The following is a 28,000-nucleotide window of genomic DNA, read 5'->3' on the forward strand; positions in this document are numbered from 1 at the left end:
AACGATTTGACACAAAATAATAACTGCAAATCCATGTTTCTCTGCCTGGAGTCCAGCTGTTTCTGTGAATTGCAGTGATTCATTTGCTTCTTTTTTCTGTAGCTTTCAGCAGTTTTTAAATATATACTTCAGGTTTTGTGTCAAAGCTATTTGTACATGGATGTGGATTGTGTGTTTTTCGCGGCATTCATGCTGAAAACCAGTGCTGCCGCTCAGTCTTTTGCCACTCAGTGGGCGTAACCGCAGTCATAACGGTCGACGGTGACGTCACGTGCATACCCTCTATAGAGGACAAGTTTTACTTTAGAGCTCCTCCTCTCCATCTCTCGCTCATAGCAGACTAACAGTTGGAGGGAAGTGGTTTAAGCGCCGTGCCACGTCTTTAAAATTCGAACGCATTGTTTTGTACAAGTGTACGGCGACATTTGGCGCCTGTCCGCAGCACCCAGCTACGACTCAGTAAGTTGTTCAAAATCCTGCCACGCCATGTACATTGTTTTACATTAAATTTATATTATATTTCTCTCAAATTGTCGTTAATGTACATACTGACTTAACCCTGTGCTGAAAGATACATTAGTTTTACATTCTTAGTTTAACAGCTTGAATAAAGTCTGAAAATGTATAATAAACGTACATAGCATTTTCTTTCATTTTGCTCTGTTGTGCCATTTTTCCATGTACACTAACCTCTGCGAAATATTAAAGCATAGGCATATGTAATGTTTCAGCATACGATGGACGATGTGATATCCCGTGATGGCACAGGAGAGGATTCTTCATATTCGAAAATGGCGGAAAGCGGCGATATGCAGCTCTTTTCAAGTCCTTAACTACCTCAGGGAAAAACTTAAACCTTTTTTTTTTTTTGGGGGGGGGGGGGGGGGGGTACTCTGTGTTCGGGCCGATTACCGAGCTCGGAGCCCTCTCCCCAGACAGCACGGCAAATACGTTTACCAATTAATTTACCTGAGTTATTTGCAAGTGTGAACTCGTGAATTATACTGCTTTCATCTGTGTTTTAAAACAACAAACGGACACAGCCTTTGTCTTCCCATGTGTGAAACAAATCAATATTCATGATGATTCATGCCTCCTTGCATACAGCTTTCTAACACAAAACATCTTACAAATTTTAAAATCTATACATTGTTTTAAAAAAATCTAGGCTAAATGATTCTCAAAAGTCTTGTGAACAAATATTCAGTATGGGTTTTTTGGCCTTATTTCAGTTACTTTTTTTGTTTTTACTAACACAAACATCATTTTCTCAAAACTGCAAACTTTTACATACATGCTGCTCACTTATTATTGCTTATTACTATAACAGAAATAAGCACAAAAGTCAGGGCATGTCAAAACATCTCAGAATGTCAGGACCCAGAAAACATCTCAGACTCCAGAAAAAAATAGTAAACAGTAATAGTAAAAATAGTTTTGCACATATCATTAGACCACATTTGTCCTCATCAGACAGCTGTTCCACATCCTTGTGGCCTGTTTTTTTCTCTTTGGTCATCAAAGAAACACTGAGTCTTATGTCTGCACATGACTTTGTCTAATGCCTCTTCTGTCTTACTGGCCAACTCTTTCTTAAATGTGTTGGTCATGAAAGAAGTTATATGTTCAGAACAGGAACTGATGAATTGCTCAGAAGCCTTCTGAGCGATAATCTGTAGAAGTTCTCCTTTAAGGCGTTGAACATCAGGTAATTTGTGCCGTTCATCTTGGTCATACTTTGGCATTTCTTTCTCAAGCTCACTGATGTTCTCCAGTAATTCAGGAACAAATTTCTGTTGTATTATCTCCTTTGTTGGTATGGCACCCAATATTTGACAGAGAACTGTTATGTACTCGGCTACTTTCAGAGCCAGCTTTGCCGTTTCAAGCACACCTGACTGTTTCTCTTTATTCATAATCTCTGTTGCTGCTTCACACACATCAGAGAGTTTGCTGATAACATCCTGTGCTGTGGTACAGTCCAGTATGAGGTAAGGAATTATCTTTTCGCAGAGCATGTGAACTGACTTTTTAACTTGCTTCTCATAATTCTGGTCAATCTTGAAATTCTCTTTTTTCAAGGCAGCTTTCGGAATGCCTGAGCTGATGAATTCAACTAGATTCTGATCCAGGTCACTGCTTTGCTTCACTGATGAAGTAACAGCATTCTGAAAGCTGCTTTGTAAAATCTTCTTAAATACTTCCTGGAGTGCTGCATCAACTGCGTAGTTCATGGCAGTGAGCACAGACTTTTTCCCGATTTCCTGAACTGCATATTTAGTTGCAGCTTTGAAGTTTTGTCTGACCACTGCTGAAGATGTCATGTTTTTCATTGTAGACTTAAAAGATTCTTTACCGAGGGTTGATAAACCAGACTGAATGCCACCTTTAAATGAAGTAAACATTGCCTTTCCTGATTTAATGAATCCAGATGCAACAGAAGAGAAAGACTTTGTACCATTGAGGAGACTTTTTGTCACTTTAAACACTGAAGTAACTGATTTCTTGATAACGCTAAAGCCAGCCGTTAGTAAAGAAAGCCCGATGCTGATACTCTTAGATATTGCCCATGATGCCCAATCAAACGTGCCCTTTATCATCCCCTCTATTCCACTGATCATGTCAGACACTCCTTCTGCAATCAGGCCCAGTCCAAACTGGCTGGCTGTTCCAAGTGTCAGCGCACAAACAAGAACCCCAGCGAGAACCTGTACAGCCCCGAGTATGAAACATATCAAAGCATCAAAGCAAAACTTGGGCTTGTTTTTCACCTCAAAAACAATACCCAGGCCATAGTCGTATAATGATCTCAGCTCATTAGTGATGATGAAGTCCTTTTCTTCAGACAGCATGTAGACTGAACAGTCCTCTGTAATGGCATCACTGTTGCTTTCCTCCAGCTCTTTAAGTTTATTCAATGCATTATCAATGTACGTCATCCAAGACTTAAATATGTTCATTCTGGCCTCCATTTGACTCTGAAAGTTGTTGTTTTTGTCTGTTTTCTGATCTTTGTTACCAGTGACTGATAAGTTACATGAGACCATTGTGTTTGAGACTTCTGAGACATAGACGCCAATTGATTTCTTTGCATCTTCCAGCAGTTTCATAGCATCTGCTTTATAGTTACCCTTACTGAGGTTGATGGTGATGTATGCCTGGTTATAGAGTGCCACAGCCTTGTACTGGGGGTCAGAGTTAACAACTTTTTGCCAATAGGATTCAGCTCCAAAGGCATTGTTGGATTTATCACGGCAGTGTAGATCAGTTCTTACAATTGCCTGTTTGACATGATCGTAGAAATTATCACTTTCTCCTTGCAGCAGCTTTCCACTTGTTTTGTTTATTGTCCTGATAAGGTCTTCTTCAAGTTGTCTGAAGTCATCATGTCTATTGATGTCATCCTCGTGAAGGGTCAACCACAAGGCCCAAGATTCTTTCAAAGTGTTGATGGCTGGCTGATAATCAAACTTGAGCTGACGATGTTTAAAGCATTCAGGTATATTTTTGAGCTTCATTCGCATGGGGTCCAGTTTTTCTTGCTCTGTGTAATACCTATCAAACTCCTTCAGCAATGTGCAAAATGTGGAGAACAGATTTTCCTTTAGGTTTATTTCAACCAGCTCATCACTTTCCATTTTGAGGATTCGTTTAATTTCATAGTCCTCTCTTAGCTGGCGCATAATTTCTACAGACTGACCTTGGTAAGGTTGTGCGAGATGATCAAAGTTCACAACCATCTGGACCATCCCAGGATTGCCTTTTCGAGACGTACGACCAAATATTTGTTTCTCGACTCTTCGGTTTTGTGGGAAGTGAGTAAGAAGAACAAAAAGACCACCACACTTATTCACACTTTCATCAACCTTTATGTCAGTCCCTCGTCCTCCGAGATTTGTAGCAATGATGATTCTGCCTGCACAGAATTTCTCTTTTTCAATGTTGTGCTTCTCACTGATTGTGTACAGAGTAATCTGTTCTGCCTTGAATCTGCTGCCCTCTTTCATTTTCTCATGTAGTTCATCTGCTGTTTTAACATCTTCACAAATTACCAAGACAACTTGTCCTCTCTCTGCTACTTTCCATGTAGTTTCACAAATAGTCTGGATCCATTGGTCATTCCCACCTTTCACCTGGATGACTGGAAGCTCCACCACCCTTTTATGGCGATGTGCAGGTACAGTGTAGCTCTGTGCTTCATAATGTCTTGCCAGAAAGTCCCGATCTGCCTTACCTCCTAAAGTACCAGAAACACCAAATATACCACTCCCATTGAGATACCTTTTAAAATAATGGAAATTTGACATGTAATTTGTCACAGTGGATATTGGTGAAATTGCAAGTTGGTGCTTGAACTCCAAAAATTGTTGCAGACCATTCCCCCACTTCTTGTTTTTCTCCAGCACACCGCTCGCTCTGAAGTCCACTGGAATGATTGCATTATACTTGTCTCTGTCATGGATGCCAGCAACTTCTCTTTCAGAGGCCAGTGAGGTGACAATCATGTATTCCCGGCCCCGTGACATCTCAACAGCCCTTAGTGCATTCTCAACAAAAACTGGTAACTGATTCTCAACATAGCTTTTCAAGAAAGCAGGAACAACAATGAAGTTGTTGGATTCTGTGGCTTTTTGAGGGTTATCTGAGTACATGATATATGACTTTATTGTGCTTACAGTAGCATCAATGAGCAATTTCTCAGACATGATTTCACATGCTAGTCCTCCTTCCAGCAGTAGCATTTCAACATTAAGGTCACATTTTTTTTCCCGAGTTTGAAAACATTTGGCTTTCTTGTTCTCTAAAGAATAGCAATTAAACACTGCAGTGTTTTCCAAGACCTCCTCAAATATACTCACAAGATCATACTGTTGTGAAACTCCAAGTTTCTTCATGACTTCAGATAATGCATTAGACATTCTGTTCTCATTCCCATAATCTTCATTTTCTTTCTTGCTCTCAGCTTGATGTAACTTTTCAACATCCTCCTGGGTGAAGAACCCCAAAGTCACTCCAGGTAGCAAGATCTCGTTTGCGGAAAAGCTTTCTGATGTTTCCAGCCCCATAACGGCGGCTGTTACAGCTTTATGAAAGTACTGTATCCTCGTTGCCCATTTTATCTCCCCCGTTTCAAACATTTCAATTGGTTGACAAGTAGAAATCATAGCCCATATGTTGGAAAGCACTTGCTCCACATGCCTAAATCCACTAGATTCATGGGACAAGAATGTTACTTGAACTCCATTATCTAAGGTCATGTAGTCCACTTCATCCACTATTACAAGCTCAAATGTCCTTGTACCGCGAGTAGTCCTCTTCTCAAATTCCTGTTTAAGTATGTCTGCAGCAAAGACTTCCACTGTGCCATATACTATTTGTTGCCTGTAAGCATTTTTAAAATGTTCCTCTTGTTCCTGTGCTGAATAGTCACTTGAGTAATGTGGAGGTACTACAGATGAGGTGATGTCAAACATTTCAAAAAAACGTTTCCACTCTTCTTGGTCTCGTCGGGCAAGAACTGGAGAGCTTGTCACAATGTCCACTTTTGTTCCACGAATGGCCAGGATTGTTGCAAACATGGCTAAGATACATGACTTGCCCTCACCTGTGCCAATCTCTAGAAGACATCCTTTATTTTCTGTCAGCTGTGCCAGGAGGAGCAAAAGCAAAGATGCTAGTTGTGTACGTCTTGGAAAATAGCCTTGAATCTTCATGTTGTCTTTTGTGGTGATTGTTGAGCAGTCTTGCACTGCTATTGACATTCCAATTAATACGTCTTTCAGAATGTTGATATCTGGGTTTGTAAGATTAAGGGATGTTATCTTCCCTTTTAAATCAGCAATTTGTTCTTTGTTAAGGTCCTTCAATTCATATTTTGGCAGTTCCAACTCTATGTATCTAAGCACATCCTTCAGCAGCACCAAGACTTTCTCTGGGCAGTTTGCTTCACAAAGTTCCTTTAGAATTATATCAGCATCTTTTTCCTTGTCATTCCTTTTTTCTTGAAGAAACAATAAGGGGTTTTCTTTCGTAAGAGCAGATAGAACAAGTTTGCATTCCAGGTGGTAGGTTTGTGCTGTGTGGAGAACTGAATCGAGTTGATCACATTTGATAGCTGGATTTTTGAAAATAAAGAGCATTATTTCTGTTGGTGTCCAGATTCTGTTGAACAATATTTGACCCAAAATCTCCCTACTTTGTGGTGAAAGCTCTGAGATCGTATCAAGTACATTTGATAAAATGTGTTCTGCCAAAGTTGGATTTGTGGAATGAAGCTGCTCCACCAAACCAAAGAGAAAGTCATACTTTTTCTCATACTCCCAGCCAAGCGGCTGATCTTCATCATCTTTAGCATCTTCAGTGCTACTGTGCGGACTGAACTGTAGAGATGCCTCGAGAACTGTGAGCTTCTCTGTAAGAGACAGTTTGTTATATCCTATAGCTTGATCAAAGGTAAACTGAGACCATTCTGAAAGGTTGTTTTCTTTACAGTATTGATCTGCAAGTTCATTCTGGAGCGTCTTAATCCTGTCCCAAATCTGGTACTGCTTTATCTCTTTATCTTTTGTGATTTGGTACTTTAACAAAAGCTCTTTGAATTTTTCTTCAACCTCAGTAACCTACATGAATAAATGTGCAAAACAAAAATGGGTCTCAGTAAAAAGTGATATTTTATCACACGCTGTATAAACAGAAGATTTGTAATTTAGGTAATTCCAAATTAAAGTCATACCTCGTCCCTCTCAAACACAGCAGCGTCGTCTTCTATTTGCTGATGGAGAACTTGCGTGTGTTTATATTGTTGCTCGTGACTTCTGAAGCTCTGTTTTTCACGAAGTTGCTCAGTTGCTTGAGAAAGCTTTAGTGTGGACAATTCACTCTCTCGGTCCAGCTCCCACTGAATCCTTTGCTCACGTTCCAAACGTTCCAGACGTCTTCTCTCCTCTTGCTGTCTCCGTTTTTCATCCTCAATATTTCCTGTATAAAGACATTGTCAGACACCACAGGATTAGAAATAATTTACAGATTACATTGAACATGCACTGTATAGACTATGGAATAAAAAAAAAAGAGAACTTGAATACAATAAAAATAGGTTTTGCATCTTCCCTTGTGTGAATATGTATGTAATTGGGATGTTACAGTACACAAAATGCATGGTTTGGTATGTACCTTGGTTTTAAGTCACAGTTTGGATCAATTTTGGTACAGTTTGAGGAAAAAATGTGAAAACAATTCCAAATAAATCCAGCAGAACTGTTGTTTCTCAGAGCAACACAGCGGTGTTTCATTACTGAATGAATCCATGGTTTTTAAATCGAGTGAGCCAATGATTCAGTGACTCATTCATAAAGAAAGATCAGTTGAATGAATGTATGAATGACTCACTAACTTTTTTTTACTACTAATTTGAATTAATTAATCGGCACAACATAATTAATTGGATAAAAAAAAAATTCTTGACAGTCCTAGTAAAAATAAATTTAATAGTAAAAACTGAAATACAAATGCTAAATTATTGGAATACAATGTGGTCACGAATAATAATAATAAAAAAGCTTCAATCAAAACTTTACCCGGTAAGTTCATTCTTACATTTACATCAGCCTGGCTAGATTTGACAACAGATTAATGAAAATTAAAGAGTTACAGAGGAGATTTCACAAAGCTATATAATTATATATTACTATAAGATTGTTTTAAATATCACATTTTGAATATAGCAACATGAAAATATTTAAAAACAAAATTATAAATTAAATATGAATGTAGAAGTCGGTTTGGTGTGCCGACTTTTTTCAATTCTTTTTGTCAATGCATTGTTTTTTTTGTTTTTTTTGCATTTTTTTTTTGCATTGTTGTATGCATGCTGTGCCATCAAGGTGGTTTATGCAGTCTGTGATGCTCCATACGACATGCTAGCATACAACTACCTTGACCTCATTTGAATACTTGATTAAAAGTTACAAAGCTATTTTCAAAGTCAAAATCATACTAGAAAATAAACACATTGTGTTTATATGACAAGATTATGCTAATTTTAGATATTTATTTTAAATAATTTTAAATAATTATGCTATTTCTGAAAGGACTTCAGTTAATGTTATTAGACCAACTATGTTTTTACATATTAACTAACCTCATTGTCAAAGTGAAGTTATTAAACATAATTTAGGGAGGAGTATGCCCATCATATCTTCATATTATAACAGGGTATAAAACCAGCCTCTTTGCACTTCTCGTTGTTAGTTCTTTTGGCATCCCTTCTCCTCCTTTTTGTACAATCCTGCCTGTGTTATGGGGGGCAATCGGATCTCGAATAGAATATCCTCTCTGAGCCCCTCTATAGCAGACAGCAAGCCAAGCTAAGATTATATAGGATACTCGTGAACCTTAAATATGCGTTAGAATTCATGCCTTTTTAAAAATGTTTTTAATTTTTTAATTCATTATGATTTGAGTTGCTTAAAATTTTTTTCGATCTTTGACCATGTTTTAAGTGTTAAAAGGCTTGTTTTTTTTACCTTGTTATAATTGGAAGCGCTTACTTCTCCCGAAATTACATTTAATAACTTCACTTTGACAATGACGTTAGTCAGCATGCAAACTGTAGTTGACCACATTGTTTGCTATTCCGATAGTTTTGTGCAATATATTAAGAGTTATAATAATGAATTGATTGCGTGTGTTATTCTCCACATAAAGGTGAGAATGTTGGTGTTTGGACCAAAAATATGTGACTTTAATCTTAGCGCCTATTTTACAATTTGTTTAGACTTTTTCTGAGATGTGAGCTCCGGTCATTCAGGGGTCGTGTACGCGCCGAGAACAGCTTCATCTTGCCCAGTGCTTCGGGAATTTGCCTTACTGTGGCCCTTTCCCAAATGGCACCCTAAACACTCACGCCCTTCCTACAAGTCTGCATTTTCGTGACGTAATGTTACTTTGACTGTTGGGAATAAGTCTGCCACGGAGCTTGCACCAGTGCGGGCTCAACAAAAGTACGCAGTGAGGGTGCATAACGGCTGCAAAGGGGGCGCTTGCGAGCACCCTTCTGAAGTCTAAAATTGACAAATGGGACACCCTACGGTCAATGGCTGCCATACATTTGGGATGGCAGCCATTGTAAGTCCACAAGACCGATAGTGCATAGAAGTGTGCCATTTGGGACAGGGCCTGTGTCTGAGACTCTGAGACTGAGGTGGGGAGGATTTATGAAGTTTGATTGACAGTTTGAGGATCCAACGGAGTGACTAGGTTTTGTCACAAGCTCTTTAAAATCCTTTTCATTTGTTAAATATTTGTAAAACCCACATACAGGCATGAAAGGTGACCAATAGCATTGATTAAATAAAATAAAAATGAGGAAATATAGAGATACAAAGTTTCCGCCAGACACCGACGATGAATTCTTAACTGTGTAGCATTTAAAAAAAAAAAAACATTTTATTTTTGCATTTGGTAATTATTCACGGCACACTGGTTGGGAAACACTGCTGTAGAGAACTGCTGTTGTCTGTTTGACTGAATTGTACAATTGTGTTTATTTCTTACTGTCATTTATAGTGGCTATATCCTCAGCAGACATTCAAACGGATTTTTATAATGGATATAATATTATGGACATCAACCTGAAAAAAAAAATGTTATATCAGACATAGGTAATGGTCGCTCAGGTCTCTCAGTCTCTGTACAAAATACAATGAGTTTCAAATTTAGCGACTTAACATTCCTTAATTACTAGTTCTAAAGTGACGTTTTAGAATTAGTAATGGGGGCTTGGTTAAACTGTCAACTTGAGATTTGAATTCGTGGCAGAAGGAAGTAGTGCTGCACAAAAGAGGGCTTTAAAGACTCTCGTTATTTCTTATTTATTTACACACTCATGCCGTCGAACTGTAGTATAAACGCAATATCACACGAGTAGCCATGTATATCAGCATGAACGAGTGTGATATTGCTTTATATATATATATATATATATATATATATATATATATATATATATATATATATATATATATATATATATATATATATACAGGGCTTGACATTAACACCAGCCAACCGGGTGAGACAGGCACTCCCACTAGCCACTTTGGCGGGTTGAATATAATTTCAGCCTACAGTGAAATTAAAGGGAGCTAAGCTTGTTTTAGCACAAAATTACAATCCGATCCCAGTTCTTTATCAATTAACTTGCATTTAGTGAAGGCGGGATCGGCAGAATCATGCTGAATGACACACAACTAAAGCGCTCTCTCGCGTGCGCAATCAGATCTCCTTGTGCCTGCCTCCTTGTGGAGTATCTTGCGTGAATACAGTCGGTTATGGCTTAAGTGGACGTAAACAGGTTGGTAAAAACTGGATATGTGTCAGTATATTACATGCATGCATTCAGCAGCCCAATTAAATATCTGTCTGTCATTAATGTTAATCAAACAACAAAATATGTTAAATAAATGTTAAATAAACCTACTCTATCTGAAAAAAAAATAATAATAATTTACTATTGTATTTGTAATTTACTAATTTGCTTCTTTGTGGCCCAACAAAAATAACTTATACAATTATAAAATTTATCATATTATGGTCATATTACCCACCCCTTGCCCACCCGTACATACCAGCTGATATACCATGTAGGCCTAGTCTTGATTTAGGTGGTCAGTCTGCATTTGAAAATTTGAAAAGGTTTTAAATCTAGCTAATCAAGTAAAATGACTCAAAATCAAGTAATTTTAGCATGTCAAAGTCAACTTTAATCATATAAAATATAATTTCCCAACAGCAAAATTATGGCCAGTGCTGAGTGGCTAGTAACTTTGGAAAACCACTAGCCACAGTGGTTGGTGAGCAAAAAAGTTAATGTCAAGCCATATATATATATATATATATATATATATATATATATATATATATATATATATATATACACTTTAAATGAATTTAATTTTATAAGTTACCTTAATCAAAACCACACAACTGCAAAAAAAAAAAAAACACAAAAAACATGATATTGAAACGGAGTTATCTGTTTTTGCAAATAAACTTTTTCAATATATTTGGCATAAAATGAATCCCATAAAAGCTTTCTCAGAAGAGTGGAGCTCATTAAAACAGCAAAGAAGAAATAACTCTGGAATCGGACACAAAGGTACACATGGGTATGATGGTCAGGGGTGAAAATACTATTAGCTGTTTAATGTGGTGCAGAACTGATATGTTTGTAGGAACTTACTGTAGTTGGGACAGTAACGAGAGCCACCGTCATTGGTGCAGCGCAACTCAATCTGGGAACGGTCGGGGGTTTCCCTTAAGGTAAAAGTGATTTCCCACCAGTATTCCTGGTTGGTGGTGTTAAACTCGTACTTAAAACTCTCATGTGTGTGATTTTCATATCTGAAGCAGATGTAGCAATTGATATAATAGTCCTCCTTATAGGATGTTGAGCAGCCAGCATCGATGCTTGTAAACTGGGGAGCAGAATTATACATCAGTTTCCATCAGAAAAGCATTATAGAAACTAACATGTAAAAAACAGACTGACATTATTGTGAGATTATTTCATGCTCTCAGTTATTATATGGCTAATCAAAAGACATGCTAACTAGGAAAAAACAATTATTAAGCAGAATTTAGGGTAACGCTTTAAATTACAGCCAGGAAAGTACTGCGTAATTACAAAGAATTTACAGCGTAACTTTCGATAATTATAGTGTACCTATACAGTAAGTATGTGTAAGTATAGGGGAACAATATGTAAAGTATTGGGAATAAAGGGGTAACAACCAGGAAAATAACAAATTATTTATACTGTAAGTATTTTAGAACTAAGGGGTACTTACACTGTTATGAAAGACAACGATCTTACATTTGGGAGCAATTTAGCGAGAAAGTGCACTGATTAAGTTTTTTCAAGGCAAGTAGAAAGAACTATTGCAATCTTTTTTAATACATGGGGAAATATGCTTTTGTTTCATGTAGTTACAGGGTAAGTGTGACATTACGGGGCGTAAATTAAAGTGGAGCTTGTTACACTCTTATTTCATGTAGTTACAGGGTAAGTATGACATTACGGGCCATAAATTAAAGTGGAGCTTGCTACCCTCTTATTTCATGTAGTTACAGGGTAAATATGACATTACGGGCTGTAAATTAAAGTCCGGGCCGTAAATTAAAGTGGAGCTTGTTACACTCTTATTTCATGTAGTTACAGGGTAAGTATGACTTTACGGGCCGTAAATTAAAGTGGAGCTTGTTACCCTCTTGTTTCATGTAGTTACAGGATAAGTATGACATTATGGGCCGTAAATTAAAGTGGAGCTTGTTACCCTCTTATGTAGTTACAGGGTAAGTATGACGTTACGGGCCATAAATTAAACTGGAGCTTGTTACCCTCTTATTTCATGTAGTTACAGGGTAAGTATGACATTACGGGCCGTAAATTAAAGTGGAGCTTGTTACACTCTTGTTTCATGTAGTTACAGGGTAAAAATGACATTATGGGCCATAAATGAAAGTGGTGCTTGTTACCCTCTTATGTAGTTACAGAGTAAGTATGACGTTACGGGCCGTAAATTAAAGTGGAGCTTGTTACCCTCTTATTTCATGTAGTTACAGGGTAAGTATGACATTACGGGCCGTAAATTAAAGTGGAGCTTGTTACCCTCTTGTTTCATGTAGTTACAGGATAAGTATGACATTATGGGCCGTAAATTAAAGTGGAGCTTGTTACCCTCTTATGTAGTTACAGGGTAAGTATGACGTTACGGGCCATAAATTAAAGTGGAGCTTGACCTCACTCTGAATAAAGCTGTCTCCATAGCAGTGCAAATGGAGACTGCATTGAAGAACTCTGAGATTCTTTCAGATACTTCACAAGTACGGGCCATACAGTGTCACCGGAATGTAAAGCATCGGGACAGAAAGACAGCATCTTCCTCTTCATCAGATCGTCCAATCGCCAACGCGAGACAATGGCGTTTATGTTATCGTTGCGGATCTAACAACCATCTGGCTAACAAACCTTCATGTCCAACGATCAAAGCAGTATGCAATTCATGTGGAAAAATTGGGCACTTTTCCAAAGTTTGCCGCTCATCACAGAAACAGGTGCGTAAGATCGTTATACCAGAGCTCACTGTATTATACATGAATGATCCTAAGACTGTGACAGACCAAATTCTCTGTTCCGTGCAAATTAAAACTAATGATGGACATTGTCAGCCAGTAGAGTTAATTGTTGACACAGGCTCATCAGTATCCATAATGCCTGAGAGCATTTACTATAAATATTTTTCTTCATGTGCCCTCAAGCCAGCTAAAGTAAAATTAGTTTCTTATTCCAAAGAGACTATTCCAGTGCTGGGCTGTTTCTCTACAGATGTCTTCCATGATGGTAGTACTGCAGTGGGCACATTCTACATAGTACAGTCAGGCACACCTTTGCTGGCAATAGATCTGCTGAAAGCACTTCACTGCCGTATTGCAGTGATGCTGTGATTACAAATGACAATTCTGAAATACTACCAGTGCATACTGTAGGATGCGCAAGTGGATTTATACATAAAGTGAAGTTGAAAGAAGGTTTCATTCCGGTTCAATAAAAATTGAGAAGACTGCCATTGGCAGTTAGGCAAGCAGTTTCTGAGGAGCTAAATAACTTGCTGGAGCAGGACATAATTGAACGGGTTGACGCATCTCCATGGGTCTCCCCAATTGTAGTGACACAAAAAAAAGGAGGTGGAATCCGCATGTGCATTGATTTAAGGGAGCCTAATAAGGCTATAGTTGTAGATAGCCACCCCTTGCCTCATCTGGGAGGAACTGTTGGCAGAACTGCGTGGGGCGACAGTGTTCTCGACCACAGATCTGGCCTCAGCATATCATCAGGTTCCATTGCACCCTGAAAGTCGTGATTTAACAGCTTTTATTACCCAGGATGGGTTGTTCCGTTATAAACGGAACCATATGTCCCATATGGACTGGCTTCGGCTGCGCCTGCTTTCCAGAAGATGATGATGACTATACTGCATGGATTGCCAGGTGTTCAAGCCTACCTGGATGACCTAATTGTTTATGGAGACACAGAGGACATCCATGACACTCGCTTAAATGCTGTACTTCACTGTCTAAGCAAGGCTGGTCTAAAACTAAATATGCAGAAATGTAAATTTAAGGTGCAAATCTTGAAATTTTTGGGGCACACGGTTTCTTCTGAGGGACTACATCCAGACCCTGCGACAGCAGGTGCGTGCACGACAGCAGCACGCACCTGCTCCCCATGATACAGTTTCACTGCGCTCATTCCTGGGCCTTACATCTTGGTATAGTAAATTTATACCTGATTACGCAAGAGTGGTTGAACCCCTCCGTGCTGTTTTGAGGACCTCCACTGACATGAACTTTCTCTGGACTGATAAGGCAGACCAAAGCTTTGTCACCCTGAAGACACTCTTATCAAAGAGCCCCATTCTAGCTCTGTTCGACCCACAATTGCCAACTTACGTGAGTACTGATGCTTCTGATTACGGTGTGGGAGGAGTCCTTTCTCAGCTACACACTGATGGTACGGAGCATGTAGTGGCCTCCCGAACTCTTTCGCCAGCTGAAAGAAAATACTCGACTGTGGAGAGGGAAGCACTGGCTTGTGTGTGGAGTATTGAAAAATGGAGGACGTATCTCTGGGGTAGGCATTTTGTTCTGCGCACTGACCACCAAGCACTTAAAACGCTCCCCTTACCTGAGACAAGTGACCCAACAGATGAACCTGAAATGGTTGCCACTATTTCTCACTTACTTGCCTTGTCGGTCTCTGAGTTCTCTTCTGCATCGGAGAGCTGCCCCCAGTTAGCCCAACTTCATGAACAGATCAAGAATGGCTGGCCTAAAACCAAGAAGTCAGTGAAACAAGAACTAGAACCTTACTTTCACATCAGAAACGAGCTGTCCGTGGAGGGTCCCTTAATTATGTGGGGTGATCACTGCCTTGTGGTTCCATTGTCACTGCGTACAAGACTGGTGAACTTAGCTCACGAAGGACACCAAGGCATTGTACGGACAAAACAAAGACTTCGCGAGCTCTACTGGTGGCCAAAAATGGGCAGAAGTGTAGAAACTCTGATTGCCTCATGTTTGACGTCAGCTAAACGACAAAACGGCCAAGACTGCACCGGCGCCTCTCATGTCTCCCTCTGAAGGAAGTCCAATCTGATAGTTCTCAGAAAATGAACTGTAACTTAGTGAATACTAATCACAAAAAAATTAGACTTGTGTCTAAAAAAACGTTGAAATGTTAGGTTTTAAATCGTGTAAGTCAAAACATTCGTGTAAGAAAACAAACATTCTGTGTTTATGTAATCTGTATGAAAAGAGAGCCATGTCAGAAATCCGTGATTCAGCTCATTATCCGCTAATGCGGCCACGCCCATGGAGAAAGCGCTATTCAGATGCAAATTCTGAGTCAATACATGCATTCATCGTCTCAATCGTGTATTTATTGTCTTGAAAAGTGTTTTGAATAGCCATAGTTAACGATCTCTGTCCTCTGTTAGTTCGGTTAGTTCCTGGATTGCCTATTCTTCTTTAGTGCTCAGGCATTTGTGGACTAAAGGTGTACAGAGCGCCCTCCGGCTGCAAGTATGAATTGAAAAAACACGTATGCAGCACTCATAGTAATGACAATAAATCCTGAATAAATATTACTCTTCTGTATAGAAAATTGACAAATATATGAGAATCCATCAATATTTCTCCAAATGTGCATGCTTTTAAGCTAAAAGCCTATATGAAATGCCATAGAGGTAACATAATTGTTCAGACACTTTGCATCACAGAAATACATATTTTAAAGAATATAATAGAATACCATTATTTTAAATTGTAATAATATTTCACAGTATTGCTGTTTTTTCTGTATATTTGATTGACACCATGATGCGATTTGAATCATGATCACAAAGGGTTTTTTCACAGCCTACCTGACTGAAAGGCCTCATTAATATGCAAGTCATTTCAGGTCATTATTATGTGATTCTTTTGTCTTCTCAGGTGATAATCACCCATTATACATGAGGATTCACGCCTCCACGCATACTGTGTTTCTTGACCAATGATGTTTTAGAAAATTTAAATCTCTCTATTGTTTTATATGAACAAGCAGGCAGCATAATTTTTACCTCATTTTGAAGCAAAAACTCTAGCCTACAACCTCAAATACCCAGAAGTCTTGTGAACAAAGATTTAATATATATTTTTTGGCTTTATTTCAGTGACTTAAGTTTTTTGTTTTTTCAATAACCACGCATAAACGTTATTCCTTCAAAAACACAAACATGTACATACATGTTCCTCACATATTATTGTAGCCTTTGTAACCGGCACCGCGGGGAAGAGGACGACCACCACGGCGTCGGGGTCCTCGGCCCTCTGGAGCGGGCCGTGGAGGGGGGGGGGTACTGTCACAGACACGTCAGGTTCCAACATCCAATCACAGCGCACGCCATCACCAGAATACTGATCACCGCCACCTGCACCTCATCACCTCACTCATCAACAGCACTATATAACCCACATGCACACAGCACTCCACGTCCGGTCTCGTTTGCATATACCCATGTTATGCTTATCTCAAGGACTCCTCTTCGTATACTCACCTGTCTCCAGTGTGTCTCCTTCCCTCTGTGTGCCTCGTCTGCTGTGTGGGTGTGTTTCAGTCAGCTCCTCAGTTCTCCAGCGATCTCCTCTGTGCTCCAGCGATCCCCAAGCTCCAACTTACATCTACCTGCAAAGAGAAAGGACAGTAACTATTCCTCATACTACCTGCTCAAACTTCAATATAACCAGTTCACTCATCTGTGTGTGTTCACCTGCTCTACTGTGGTCAAATAAACATCCATTACCTGTTACATCTGTGTCTGTCTCCTGTATACCGTAACAGAAGACCGGACCAACACCGCAGACCCAGTATGAGCCAGCCAGATCCATTCCAGGAACTTGTGGATGCACTTCGGCGCACATTATCCACTCATCATCCACTGCCATCTCCAGTTACTGTCCCTTCACCTGCACCAGCTAACACCACCAGCGATGTCAACACTCCTCCTTCACTGCCGCCGTACGCCAGTCCCATGGCCAAACCGGCGCCCTACTCAGGATCGGCGGAGGATTGCAGCGGATTCCTGCTGCAATGCACACTGGTCCTGGAGATGCAGCCGCACCTGTACCCGAGTGACACCTCCAAAATAGTGTTCATTATATCTCAGCTCAGCGGCAAAGCATTAAAGTGGGCCAACTCCATCTGGTCCCAGCAGGGCGCTGTAACCCAATCCTACTCGGCGTTTATTTCCCACTTCCGGGAAGTGTTCGGGAAACCGATCACGGACTCTTCAGCTGGTGAGAAACTTTATAATTTGAAACAAGGATCTCTGTCTGTTTACGACTATGCTTTGCAATTCAGAACGCTTGCAGCACTCAGCGGATGGAATGAACAAGGTCTAATAACGACTTATCGCCAAGGTTTGGAACCTCGGGTGCGGCTGCATCTCGCTGCATGCAAGGACTCCATCGGCCTCGAAAAGTTCATCCAGCTCTCCATTCGCTGCGCCACTCGCATGCAAGCGTGCATCCAAGAGCACCAGGACCAGTCCCTCTCCAACGTGCTCCTCTGCCGATCCGAACCTGTCAGCACCCCAGAACCAGCCCAAGTACCTATGGATGTGGAACAATCTCGTCTATCTTCTGAAGAACGCCGCCGCCGGCTGACCCTCCGTCTCTGTCTCTACTGTGGTGAACCCGGGCATGCTATTGCTGCATGCCCCACACGACCTCCGTGACCCCTGGTGAGTGCCATTATTCCTGCTACTCATAAGTTGAAACCACTCACTACTGTCGTCAATCTTACTGCCGCCAATGTCTCCCTTTCAGTGGTCGCGCTCATCGACTCGGGGGCAGCCGGCAACTTCATCTCCGGAGCCATCTGCCGCCACCTTCGTCTCAAGACCACTCCATCTCCTACCATCTACACGCTCAACTCACTAACCAGCAGACCCCTGAGCCGTAAGCGCGTCCGCACCGTGGCTGGACCAGTAACCATTCAAGTTGGTTTATTACACCGGGAAGAGGCTCATATGCTGGTTCTGGAGGACTCAACTGCTGACGTGGTTCTGGGGCGCCCCTGGTTGGAGCAGCATAACCCGATCATCTCCTGGAAAACGGGCGAAATCCTGAAGTGGGGCGACACTTGCTTCTCTCACTGCCTGGCTGAACTTTCTGTTCCACCATCTTCTTCACCTGACCTCTCTCTCTGCGCCACGTCCATCGAAAGTCCAGTCGAACAACGCTCCGTCGACATCCCCAAGTGTTACGCCCCCTTCAGCGATGTCTTCTGCCTGCAACGGGCTTCCAAGCTGCCTCCACACCGGCCATGGGATTGTGCCATCGACCTGCTTCCGGGTGAACCAGTGCCAAAGGGTAAGATATACCCACTTTCCATCCCGGAGGAGAAGGCCATGGAGGATTACATCAAGGAAGCCCTCGCCCAAGGTTACATCAGGCCGTCTACTTCCCCTGCTGCTTCCAGTTTCTTCTTTGTGGTTAAAAAGGACGGAGGCTTGTGGCCCTGCATTGATTATCGCTCCCTCAACAAAATAACCGTCAAGTTCCGGTATCCCCTTCCTCTCGTCCCAGTGGCCCTGGAACATCTCCGTGGTGCCACTGTGTTTACGAAGCTGGACCTCCGCAGCGCGTACAACCTCATCCGGATACGTGAGGGGGACGAGTGGAAGACCGCCTTCATCACCCCTACTGGCCACTACGAGTACTTAGTAATGCCGTATGGACTGGTCAACGCCCCCTCCGTATTCCAGGACTTCATTCATGAGGTGCTCCGGGAGTTTCTCCATCGCTTTGTCCTAGTCTACATCGACGACATTCTCATATACTCCCGGAGCCAGGCCGAACATCACCGACACGTTGCGGAGGTCCTCACCCGACTTCGCCAGTACAACCTGTTCCTCAAGGCAGAGAAATGCTCATTTCACCAACCTTCCATCTCTTTCCTGGGCTACAATATCGACCACAGTGGCATCTGGATGGACGAGAGGAAGGTGGAATCCATTACCAACTGGCCAGAACCCACCACCATAAAAAAACTCCAGCGCTTCCTCGGATTCTCCAATTTCTACAGACGTTTCATCAAAGGTTACAGTTCCATCGCCCATCCACTCACCAGCCTGCTCCGTCATCAGCCCATGTCTCTGTCCTGGACCCCGGCAGCCACCAACGCCTTTAACCAGCTCAAAGAAGCCTTCACCACCGCTCCCTTACTCGTACATCCAGACCCAGAGAAACAGTTCGTCGTAGAAGTGGACGCCTCGACAACTGGAGTGGGAGCGGTGTTGTCGCAGCAGCAGGGGACGCCAAGTAGACTCCATCCATGCGCCTTCTTCTCCCGCAAGCTCAGCCCGGCGGAAGTCAACTACTCCATCGGTGACAGGGAACTTCTTGCTGTTAAGATTGCCTTGGAAGAGTGGAGGCATTGGCTGGAGGGAGCCAAACACGCGTTCCTGGTGCTAACCGACCATAAAAACCTTGAATATCTTCGATCAGCAAAGAGACTGAACCCCAGGCAAGCCCGTTGGGCGATGTTTTTCCTCCCGCTTCAATTATACCATCTCCTACCGCCCAGGCACCAAGAATGTAAAGGCCGACGCTCTCTCCCGTCTCCATGCTCCTGACGAACAGACCGAGGAACCAGAACCCATCATCCCGAGCTCTCTCATCGTAAGTCCTATTACCTGGTCAGAAGAGACCATTCCCTCCTCCAATGCCTCCACAAACCCTCCGCCGGGCTGTCCACCCGGCTTGCTCTACATTCCACGGACACGACGCACTCCCACCATTCACTCGGCTCACACGTCACTTGGCACTGGTCACCCGGGGGTCAATGAAACCCTCTCGTTGTTTAAAGAACGCTTCTGGTGGCCAGGGATGGCTTCGGATGTCAGAAGGTACGTGCAGGGCTGTAGGGAGTGTGCCATCTCCAAATCTCCTCGTCATCTGCCAGCTGGGAAACTCCTTCCGCTGCCCGTTCCAGATCGCCCATGGTCACACCTAGGAGTGGATTTCATTACTGATCTCCCTGTCTCAGACGGAAATACCACCATCCTAGTTGTTGTGGACCGCTTCTCCAAATCGTGCCGTCTAATCCCACTTCCAGGATTACCCACTGCCATGGAGACAGCCGAGATCCTCTTCAACCAAGTCTTCAGATACTTTGGAATACCAGAGGACATTGTCTCCGACCGAGGACCCCAATTCATATCCAGGGTATGGAAGTCGTTCTACTCCCTCCTAGGTGTGGCCGTTAGCCTGACATCCGGATACCACCCGCAATCGAACGGGCAGACGGAAAGGAAGGTGCAGGAGATCGGCCGCTTCCTCCGTACCTTCTGTCATGACCACCAGGACTCTTGGAACCAGTTCCTGGGTTGGGCCGAGTACGCCCAAAACTCCCTCCGACAGTCTACTACAGGACTCACACCGTTCCAGTGCGTACTCAGCTACCAACCCCCACTGTTTTCCTGGGATGGGGAACCCTCCAACGTTCCGGCAGTTGGTTACTGGTTCCGAGAGAGCGAGAGGGTCTGGGACTCAGCACACCATCAACTGCAACGAGCCCTGCGCAGACGCAGGATGGTAGCTGACCTCCGACGTTCCAACACCCCTGTCTTCCAGCCTGGTCAGTTGGTTTGGCTATCCACCCGAGACATCAGACTGCGTCTGCCCTGCAGAAAGCTGAGTCCCAGATTCATTGGCCCATTCCCAATCGTCAAGCAGGTCAACCCAGTCACCTATCAACTCCGTCTTCCACAAGGGTATCGTATACACCCCACTTTCCACGTGTCACTCCTGAAAGCTCACCACCCTTCTGTTCTTCCCACAGGACCTGACGTGGCTCCCGCCGAACCCCCCCTTCCACTCATCCTGGAGGACGGAGCTGCATATGAGGTTCGGGAGATCTTTGACTCCCGACGTCGTGGTGGTCAGTTGGAATATCTTGTGGATTGGGAAGGATACTGCCCCGAGGAACGCTCCTGGGTCCCAAGGAACGACATTTTAGACCCCAACTTACTCCAAACATTCCACGACAGTCACCCTGAGAGACCGGCACCGCGGGAAGAGGACGACCACCACGGCGTCGGGGTCCTCGGCCCTCTGGAGCGGGCCGTGGAGGGGGGGTACTGTCACAGACACGTCAGGTTCCAACATCCAATCACAGCGCACGCCATCACCAGAATACTGATCACCGCCACCTGCACCTCATCACCTCACTCATCAACAGCACTATATAACCCACACGCACACAGCACTCCACGTCCGGTCTTGTTCGCATATACCCATGTTATGCTTACCTCAAGGACTCCTCTTCGTATACTCACCTGTCTCCAGCGTGTCTCCTTCCCTCTGTGTGCCTCGTCTGCTGTGTGGGTGTGTTTCAGTCAGCTCCTCAGTTCTCCAGCGATCTCCTCTGTGCTCCAGCGATCCCCAAGCTCCAACTTACATCTACCTGCAAAGAGAAAGGACAGTAACTATTCCTCATACTACCTGCTCAAACTTCAATATAACCAGTTCACTCATCTGTGTGTGTTCACCTGCTCTACTGTGGTCAAATAAACATCCATTACCTGTTACATCTGTGTCTGTCTCCTATATACCGTAACACCTAGTTTGTGCTGAATACAGTGTAATGACACTTTTTCCATAAATATGTTTATGAACAACTGAAAAAAGCACAAATGTCAGGGCATGTCAAAACTTCTCCAGGGTCCCAAAAATCCTCAGACCCCTGAGGGTTTGCCAACAGCCATATCACCCTGTAGCCCAAGACTGGTTGCCCACTGAAGCTAAGCAGGGCTGAGCCTGGTTAGTACCTGGATGGGAGACCTCCTGGGAAAACTAGGTTGCTGGGTGCTCACCCTGTAGTCTGTGTGGGTCCTAATGCCCCAGTATAGTGATGGGGACACTATACAGTCAAAAAGCACCGTCCTTCGGATGAGACGTTAAACCGAGGTCCTGACTCTCTGTGGTCATTAAAAATCCCAGGATGTCCTTCGAAAAGTGTAGGGGTGTAACCCCGACATCCTGGCCAAACTTTCCCATTGGCCTCTGTCCATCATGGCCTCCTAATCATCCCCATACAGTGATTGGCTTCATCACTCTGTCTCCTCTCCACCAATAAGCTGGTGTGTGGTGGGCGTTCTGGCGCAATATGGCTGCCGTCGCATCATCCAGGTGGATGCTGCACATTGGTGGTGGTTGAGGAGATTCCCCCTTCAATTTGTAAAGCGCTTTGAGTGCCCAGAAAAGCGCTATATAAATGTAAGGAATTATTATTATTAATTATTAATGACAAAAGTGTCATTACACTGTATTCAGCACAAACTAGGCTACAATAATATGTGAGGAACATGTATGTACATGTTTGTGTTTTTGAAGGAATAACGTTTATGTGTGGTTATTGAAAAAACAAAAAACTTAAGTCACTGAAATAAGGCCAAAAAAATATATTAAAACTGTGTTCACAAGGATTCTGAGTATTGGAGGTTGTAGACTAGAGTTTTTGCTTCAGAATGAAGTAAAAATTATCCTTCCTACTCCTTCATATAAAACAATAGAGAGATTTAAATTTTCTAAGACACTTTTGGTCAAGAAACACAGTATGCATGGAGGCGTGAATCCTCATGTATAATGGGTGATTCTCACCTGAGAAGACAAAAGAATTGAATAATAATGACCTGAAATGACTTGCATATTAATGAGGCCTTTCAGTCAGGTAGGCTGTGAAAAAACCCTCTGTGATCATGCTGATAACAGGATTAAAGTCCACTCAGGACAAAAAAAAACATGATTTTTGTGATCTCATGCATGCACGTATTATTGCACATGATATGAAGAACATGCTGTGTTTTAATTCATACTTGAGCCGGAGGGCGCTCTGCCCCTTTTGTCCACAAATGCCTCAGTAAAAGAAAAGGCATCTCATGTGACAATCAAGGAACTAACAGAGGCAAGAGATCGCTAAATATGGCTATTCAAAACACTTTTGAAGACAATAAATACACGATTGAGATGACGAATGCATGTATCGACTGAATTTGCGTCTGAATAGCGCTGGCTCCGTGGGCGTGGCCGCATTAGCGGATAATGAGCTGAATCACAGACTTCTGACATGGCTCTCTTTTCATACAGATTACATAAACACAGAAGGTTTGTTTTCGATTTGACTTATATGTTTTAAAACCTGACATCTTAACGTTTTTTTAGACATAAGTGTAATTTTTTTGTCATTAGTATTCACTAAGTTACAGTTCATTTTCTAAGAACTATCAGATTGGACTTCGTTCAGAGGGAGACGAGAGATCACGCATCATGTTAGTTTTCTTTATTTTACAAAAAGCACAACATTTTGTTTTTACTCTGAGTGTATACAAATGAAAGAAGATATTCCACTGATTAAAATGGTGTATAACTCTTGATTTTATGTGCAACATTGACAGAGTATTTTGAGTCTCTTTCACACTGATCAGAAAAAACCACGGTGGTATCGCCGGCGATACCCTCAGACCTCAGAGTGTTAATGGTCCATGGGAAAAGGTAGCCATCGATATTGTGGGACCATTTGAATCTGCTACATGGGATTGCTGCTACTCCATAACGGTAGTAGACTACTACAGTAAGTGGCCAGAAGTAGCTTTTGCATCGCAAGTGTCATCAGATGTCATCATAAACTTTCTGGACACCATCTTCAGTAGAGAAGGTACTCCACTCTGCTTAGTGTCAGATAATGGTCCACAACTAACATCCACTGCTTTTGCTGACTTTCTGAAGGAGCATAACTTTCAGCATTTGTACTCCAGCGTATATTATCCACAGGCCAACGGAGCAGTAGAACAATTTAATAGAGTGTTGAAACAATGCATCCAATCTGCAATTCAGGAAAGGAAGCCTTGGAAATCGGCTGTGACACAGTTCTTGCATAATTACCGGGCGACACCACATGCTACCACAGGGGCTACACCGTTTGAACTCCTGCGTGGCCGCAAGATGCCTACAAAGCTGAATGTCCTGCCTGTCAGCGCAGAAGTGAAGACATATCCTGAGATCTAAAACACAGTGACATGTAAACAGCAGAAATGTAAAGTATATACTGACCAAAGAAGAGGAGCTAAGGTACCTAAATTCAAGGAAAAGGACTGGGTGCGTGTTAAGAAACCAGAGCATGTTCACAAAGGTACACTGCTCCATGTTTGGTGAAAAGGAGAGTTGGTCCAAATATCTTCCTGCTGGAGGATGGGAAGAAATGGAATGCATCTAGTCTCACTGGAGTTCCAAATGAGGTATTGATAAGCTTGGGGAAAACGACAGAAGAGAAACCAAATGTACAGCCTCAGGCTCAGGGTGATGTGAAGGAACAGAGTCCTAGAAGAAGTGCAAGAGTTCTGAAACAACCAGCTTGGATGAAGGACTTTGTGTTAGAGAAATAAATAGGTGCTGAAATAGTCAGTGGTTCAAATCCAGTCACTTGTTGTTTTGGGTTGTTTACTGGGATTAGTTTAAATGTTATGAAGGCACTCCTTAAAGAAAGTGTTCTTTAAATTCAGGAGTAAATACACCATTTGTTTTGTTAATATTACTGGTTTTATATAAAGAGGTAAATTATTTACTTAAAGTAATCCTGTTTTACTTGTGATGTTTGGATTATGTTAGTATTATGTTGTAATGTTCCAAGACAGTACCCTAACAAAAATGCTTCAAAGAAAAGGGGAAATGTTGTGTCTGCAGAGATAATGTGTAGCCACTAGATGGCAATAGAGAAGGGAGAAAGAAGAGAGAGTAAAGTAGAGAGAAGAATATACACTCGTGTCTGTGGTTGCTTCTTTGTTTTATTACAAAAGTACAAACACCACACAATTAAAATACAACTTTAAGTATATTTAGTGTACTTTTGTGTGCTAAATTGGAACAACTTCAAGTATACTTAGTACACTTTAAGTATATGCCTGTGTAGGGACTAATTACATGCTTGATTAGTGATATTAAAGTGTACTTAATTTGTGTTATAAGTATACTTTATTTGTGTTATAAATATACTTTGTGTTATAAGTATACTTTATTTGTGTTAAAAGTATACTTTTATTTGTGTTATAAGTATACTTTATTTGTGTTATAAGTACACTTTATTTGTAATTTAATTACATTACAAAATAATTACGAGTGTCTTCCGAACACACAAGCAATATACAATGAATATATTATTTTACAGGTAATAGTATATACTGTATGCTCAGTACCTTTGGCTTATTCCAAATACTAAAAATTACACACTTTGCAGTCAATAACAATACACTTTGTTATTACTTATACTTTGTATAATATAGTCAACATTTGAAGCGGATCAAAACCTTTAATCAAAGTTGTCCTAAAACCTTCTTAGGACAACTTTGCTGAACTTTTTTGATCCACTTCAAATGTTGACTACTGTACTTTGAATTACATAATCTCACACAATACAGTTGTGCTACTATTTAAATACAGTTTACCACATTTTCCCAAAGTTGAATGCATTTGTTTTCAAGGCCATTAAAATAAATAAAATGTAACAACATCACTAATGAAGAGACATATTTCATTAACAAATCCAATGGTTTTTATTTAAACTTAACATACATTCAGCAAAACTTACCATGTTTTTCATTAAAGAAAAAAAATTATTGGACCAATGGTGACCCTCTATACACAAATACAAATTACACATTATATTCCATTTTCTGATGAGCTTCTCGTTGTGTCTGATGGCACAATGATGACTGCAGAGACTCGTGAAGAACAGCATCTGATGACAGAATATACCAAAGATAGAAGGTCATGATCAACTCTTTATTCACGTTTACAATAGTCTGTCTAAATCCTACATTGAACCAATACTATTTCTGAACAGTAAATGAGGATTAGCAGCAGGGAACTGTATCAGAATGGCATGTCGATATTGTTTTCGGTTCATAGTCAAGCATAAAACACTTTATGAATATCGTACAGAATACGGGTCGATTTGACCAATCATATGAATGTTTTGGTGCTGCATACAATGTGCCATAAACCACCACACACAAACTCAAAAAGGAGATATTAAGCCAAAATATTGCTCTCCGTTTATAAAAAAAAAAAAAAAAAAAAGTTTGTTAACTGGTAGACTACAACTCACCTCCCAATAGCAGCACTTTTCTCCGGTTCTTTCAGGATCGCGTAGGCCATTAGATTAGCCGGTTGTCGTCGCCATCACGGTCAGTCTGCGATGTCACTTGATTGAACTGGTCAGAATTCCCAAGATTGAGCGATGTATTGCGCTTTCAGTGTTTTATTAAATAAATTATACATTGGGACATTATAATTCACCTGAGTGACTGAGCGAGGGGATTCAGACGACGACCGTGACGTCAGCAGCTCTGATTGGTTGAAGGCAGTGAGCAACAAAATCTGATTGGTCACAGACCAAGTTGAAGAGACATTTGAATTCCGATAAGTTTAACCACTCGACATATTTTTTCGCATGTAACGTTATTGTGCTGCTGGTGTGTTGTTTAATATAGATTTGTGTGTTCGATTGTAAAATGATTCTGCCAGTGTAAACTTATTAAACATATTTACTCATATTTGGAAATTATAGGCTACACTGCATATATTAAATGGGCTTTTAATGCATTAGTCATACTGAAATAAATAAGCACAAGTAATAAAATGAATTCCAAGGATGAATAAGTAAATATAAGTAAATAACTAAAAAATATACTCAAATTTAACTTTAGATACACTACAACTTCAGGATATTAAATAATGTATTTTTTAAATACACTTTCAGTGCATTGTTACAATGATCATTTTCAGCACACAGTTAAAATATACCTCAAATATATTTTTATAAAATGCAAATAAATACACTTTTAAAAAATAAACTAAACTTACACTTCAAGTATATTTTCCTAAAATACATTTTTTAGAAAATATACTAAAGTACAATTATTTTAAAGTGTGTTAAAAGTTGTATTGTGAAAATATGATACTAATATACTTTTTATATATTTAAAGATGGTACATTTTTTGTTAGTATATTTGCAATGTACTATAGAAAAAGGGAATATATTTAAAATACAATAAAGTATACTTTTTTTTCACTAGGGATAACAGTGTAAGTACCCCTTAGTTCTAAAATACTTACAGTATAAATAATTTGTTATTTTCCTGGTTGTTACCCCTTTATTCCCAATACTTTACATATTGTTCCCCTATACTTACACATACTTACTGTATAGGTACACTATAATTATCGAAAGTTACGCTGTAAATTCTTTGTAATTACACAGTACTTTCCAGGCTGTAATCTAAAGCATTACTGAATTTAGAGTATAGAATTAAATAATCTTGTGTAGTGAATGGACCAAAACTTCTTACCTCGTTGCTCTGGGTGGCAAAATACCAGGTATAAGGAGTCTCATTGATGACTGTAACTGTAAGTCGGGCACCCATTATTCAGAATATTCTGTTACATTAAAACAGTACACATTGATCAGTATTCAATATTGATGCAAAGTAACTAAAAACAAATAGAATTGAGTTAATCATAACTAAAGAAGTGGAACCTGATTTCATTCCTGTTCAGAGTCCCTGGCTGGGAGAAAAGTGAAGAAGCTCATGCAGTCTGATGCTCTTTATAAACTGTTCATCAGAAGGTGAGGACAGAAGAGGGCTGAGCTTAGGACCATTTATAATAAATGATGTGACATTTACTTTACTTTGTGACGTTTTGATGAGATTCTGTCAACAGGATTCTACGGGAATGTGAAGCAGTTTGTCTCACATCTTTTTACCAGTTTACTGGGTGCAGTCTCTCAAAACATGTGATCCTTATCAATTCTCTGCACAAAAAAATGACACACCTTTC

The 28,000-nt window shown here is 41.0% G+C and overlaps 1 protein-coding gene across 1 annotated transcript; it reads right to left on the reverse strand.

Moving 5' to 3' along the window:
• Positions 1 to 897: 897 nt before the first annotated feature.
• On the reverse strand, positions 898 to 27,983 carry LOC125261549. Its single transcript, XM_048180103.1, has 5 exons — positions 27,699 to 27,983; positions 27,511 to 27,598; positions 11,243 to 11,477; positions 6,734 to 6,978; positions 898 to 6,620 (listed from the first exon to the last, which is right to left on the reverse strand). Exons 2-5 carry the CDS (start codon positions 27,583 to 27,585, stop codon positions 1,470 to 1,472), a joined length of 5,706 nt encoding a protein of 1,901 aa, XP_048036060.1. The 5' UTR covers positions 27,586 to 27,598; positions 27,699 to 27,983; the 3' UTR covers positions 898 to 1,469.
• Between the last annotated feature and the right edge of the window lie 17 nt (positions 27,984 to 28,000).

This window comes from Megalobrama amblycephala, unplaced genomic scaffold (assembly GCF_018812025.1).
Source record: "Megalobrama amblycephala isolate DHTTF-2021 unplaced genomic scaffold, ASM1881202v1 scaffold430, whole genome shotgun sequence".
Lineage (NCBI taxonomy): Eukaryota > Metazoa > Chordata > Actinopteri > Cypriniformes > Xenocyprididae > Megalobrama > Megalobrama amblycephala.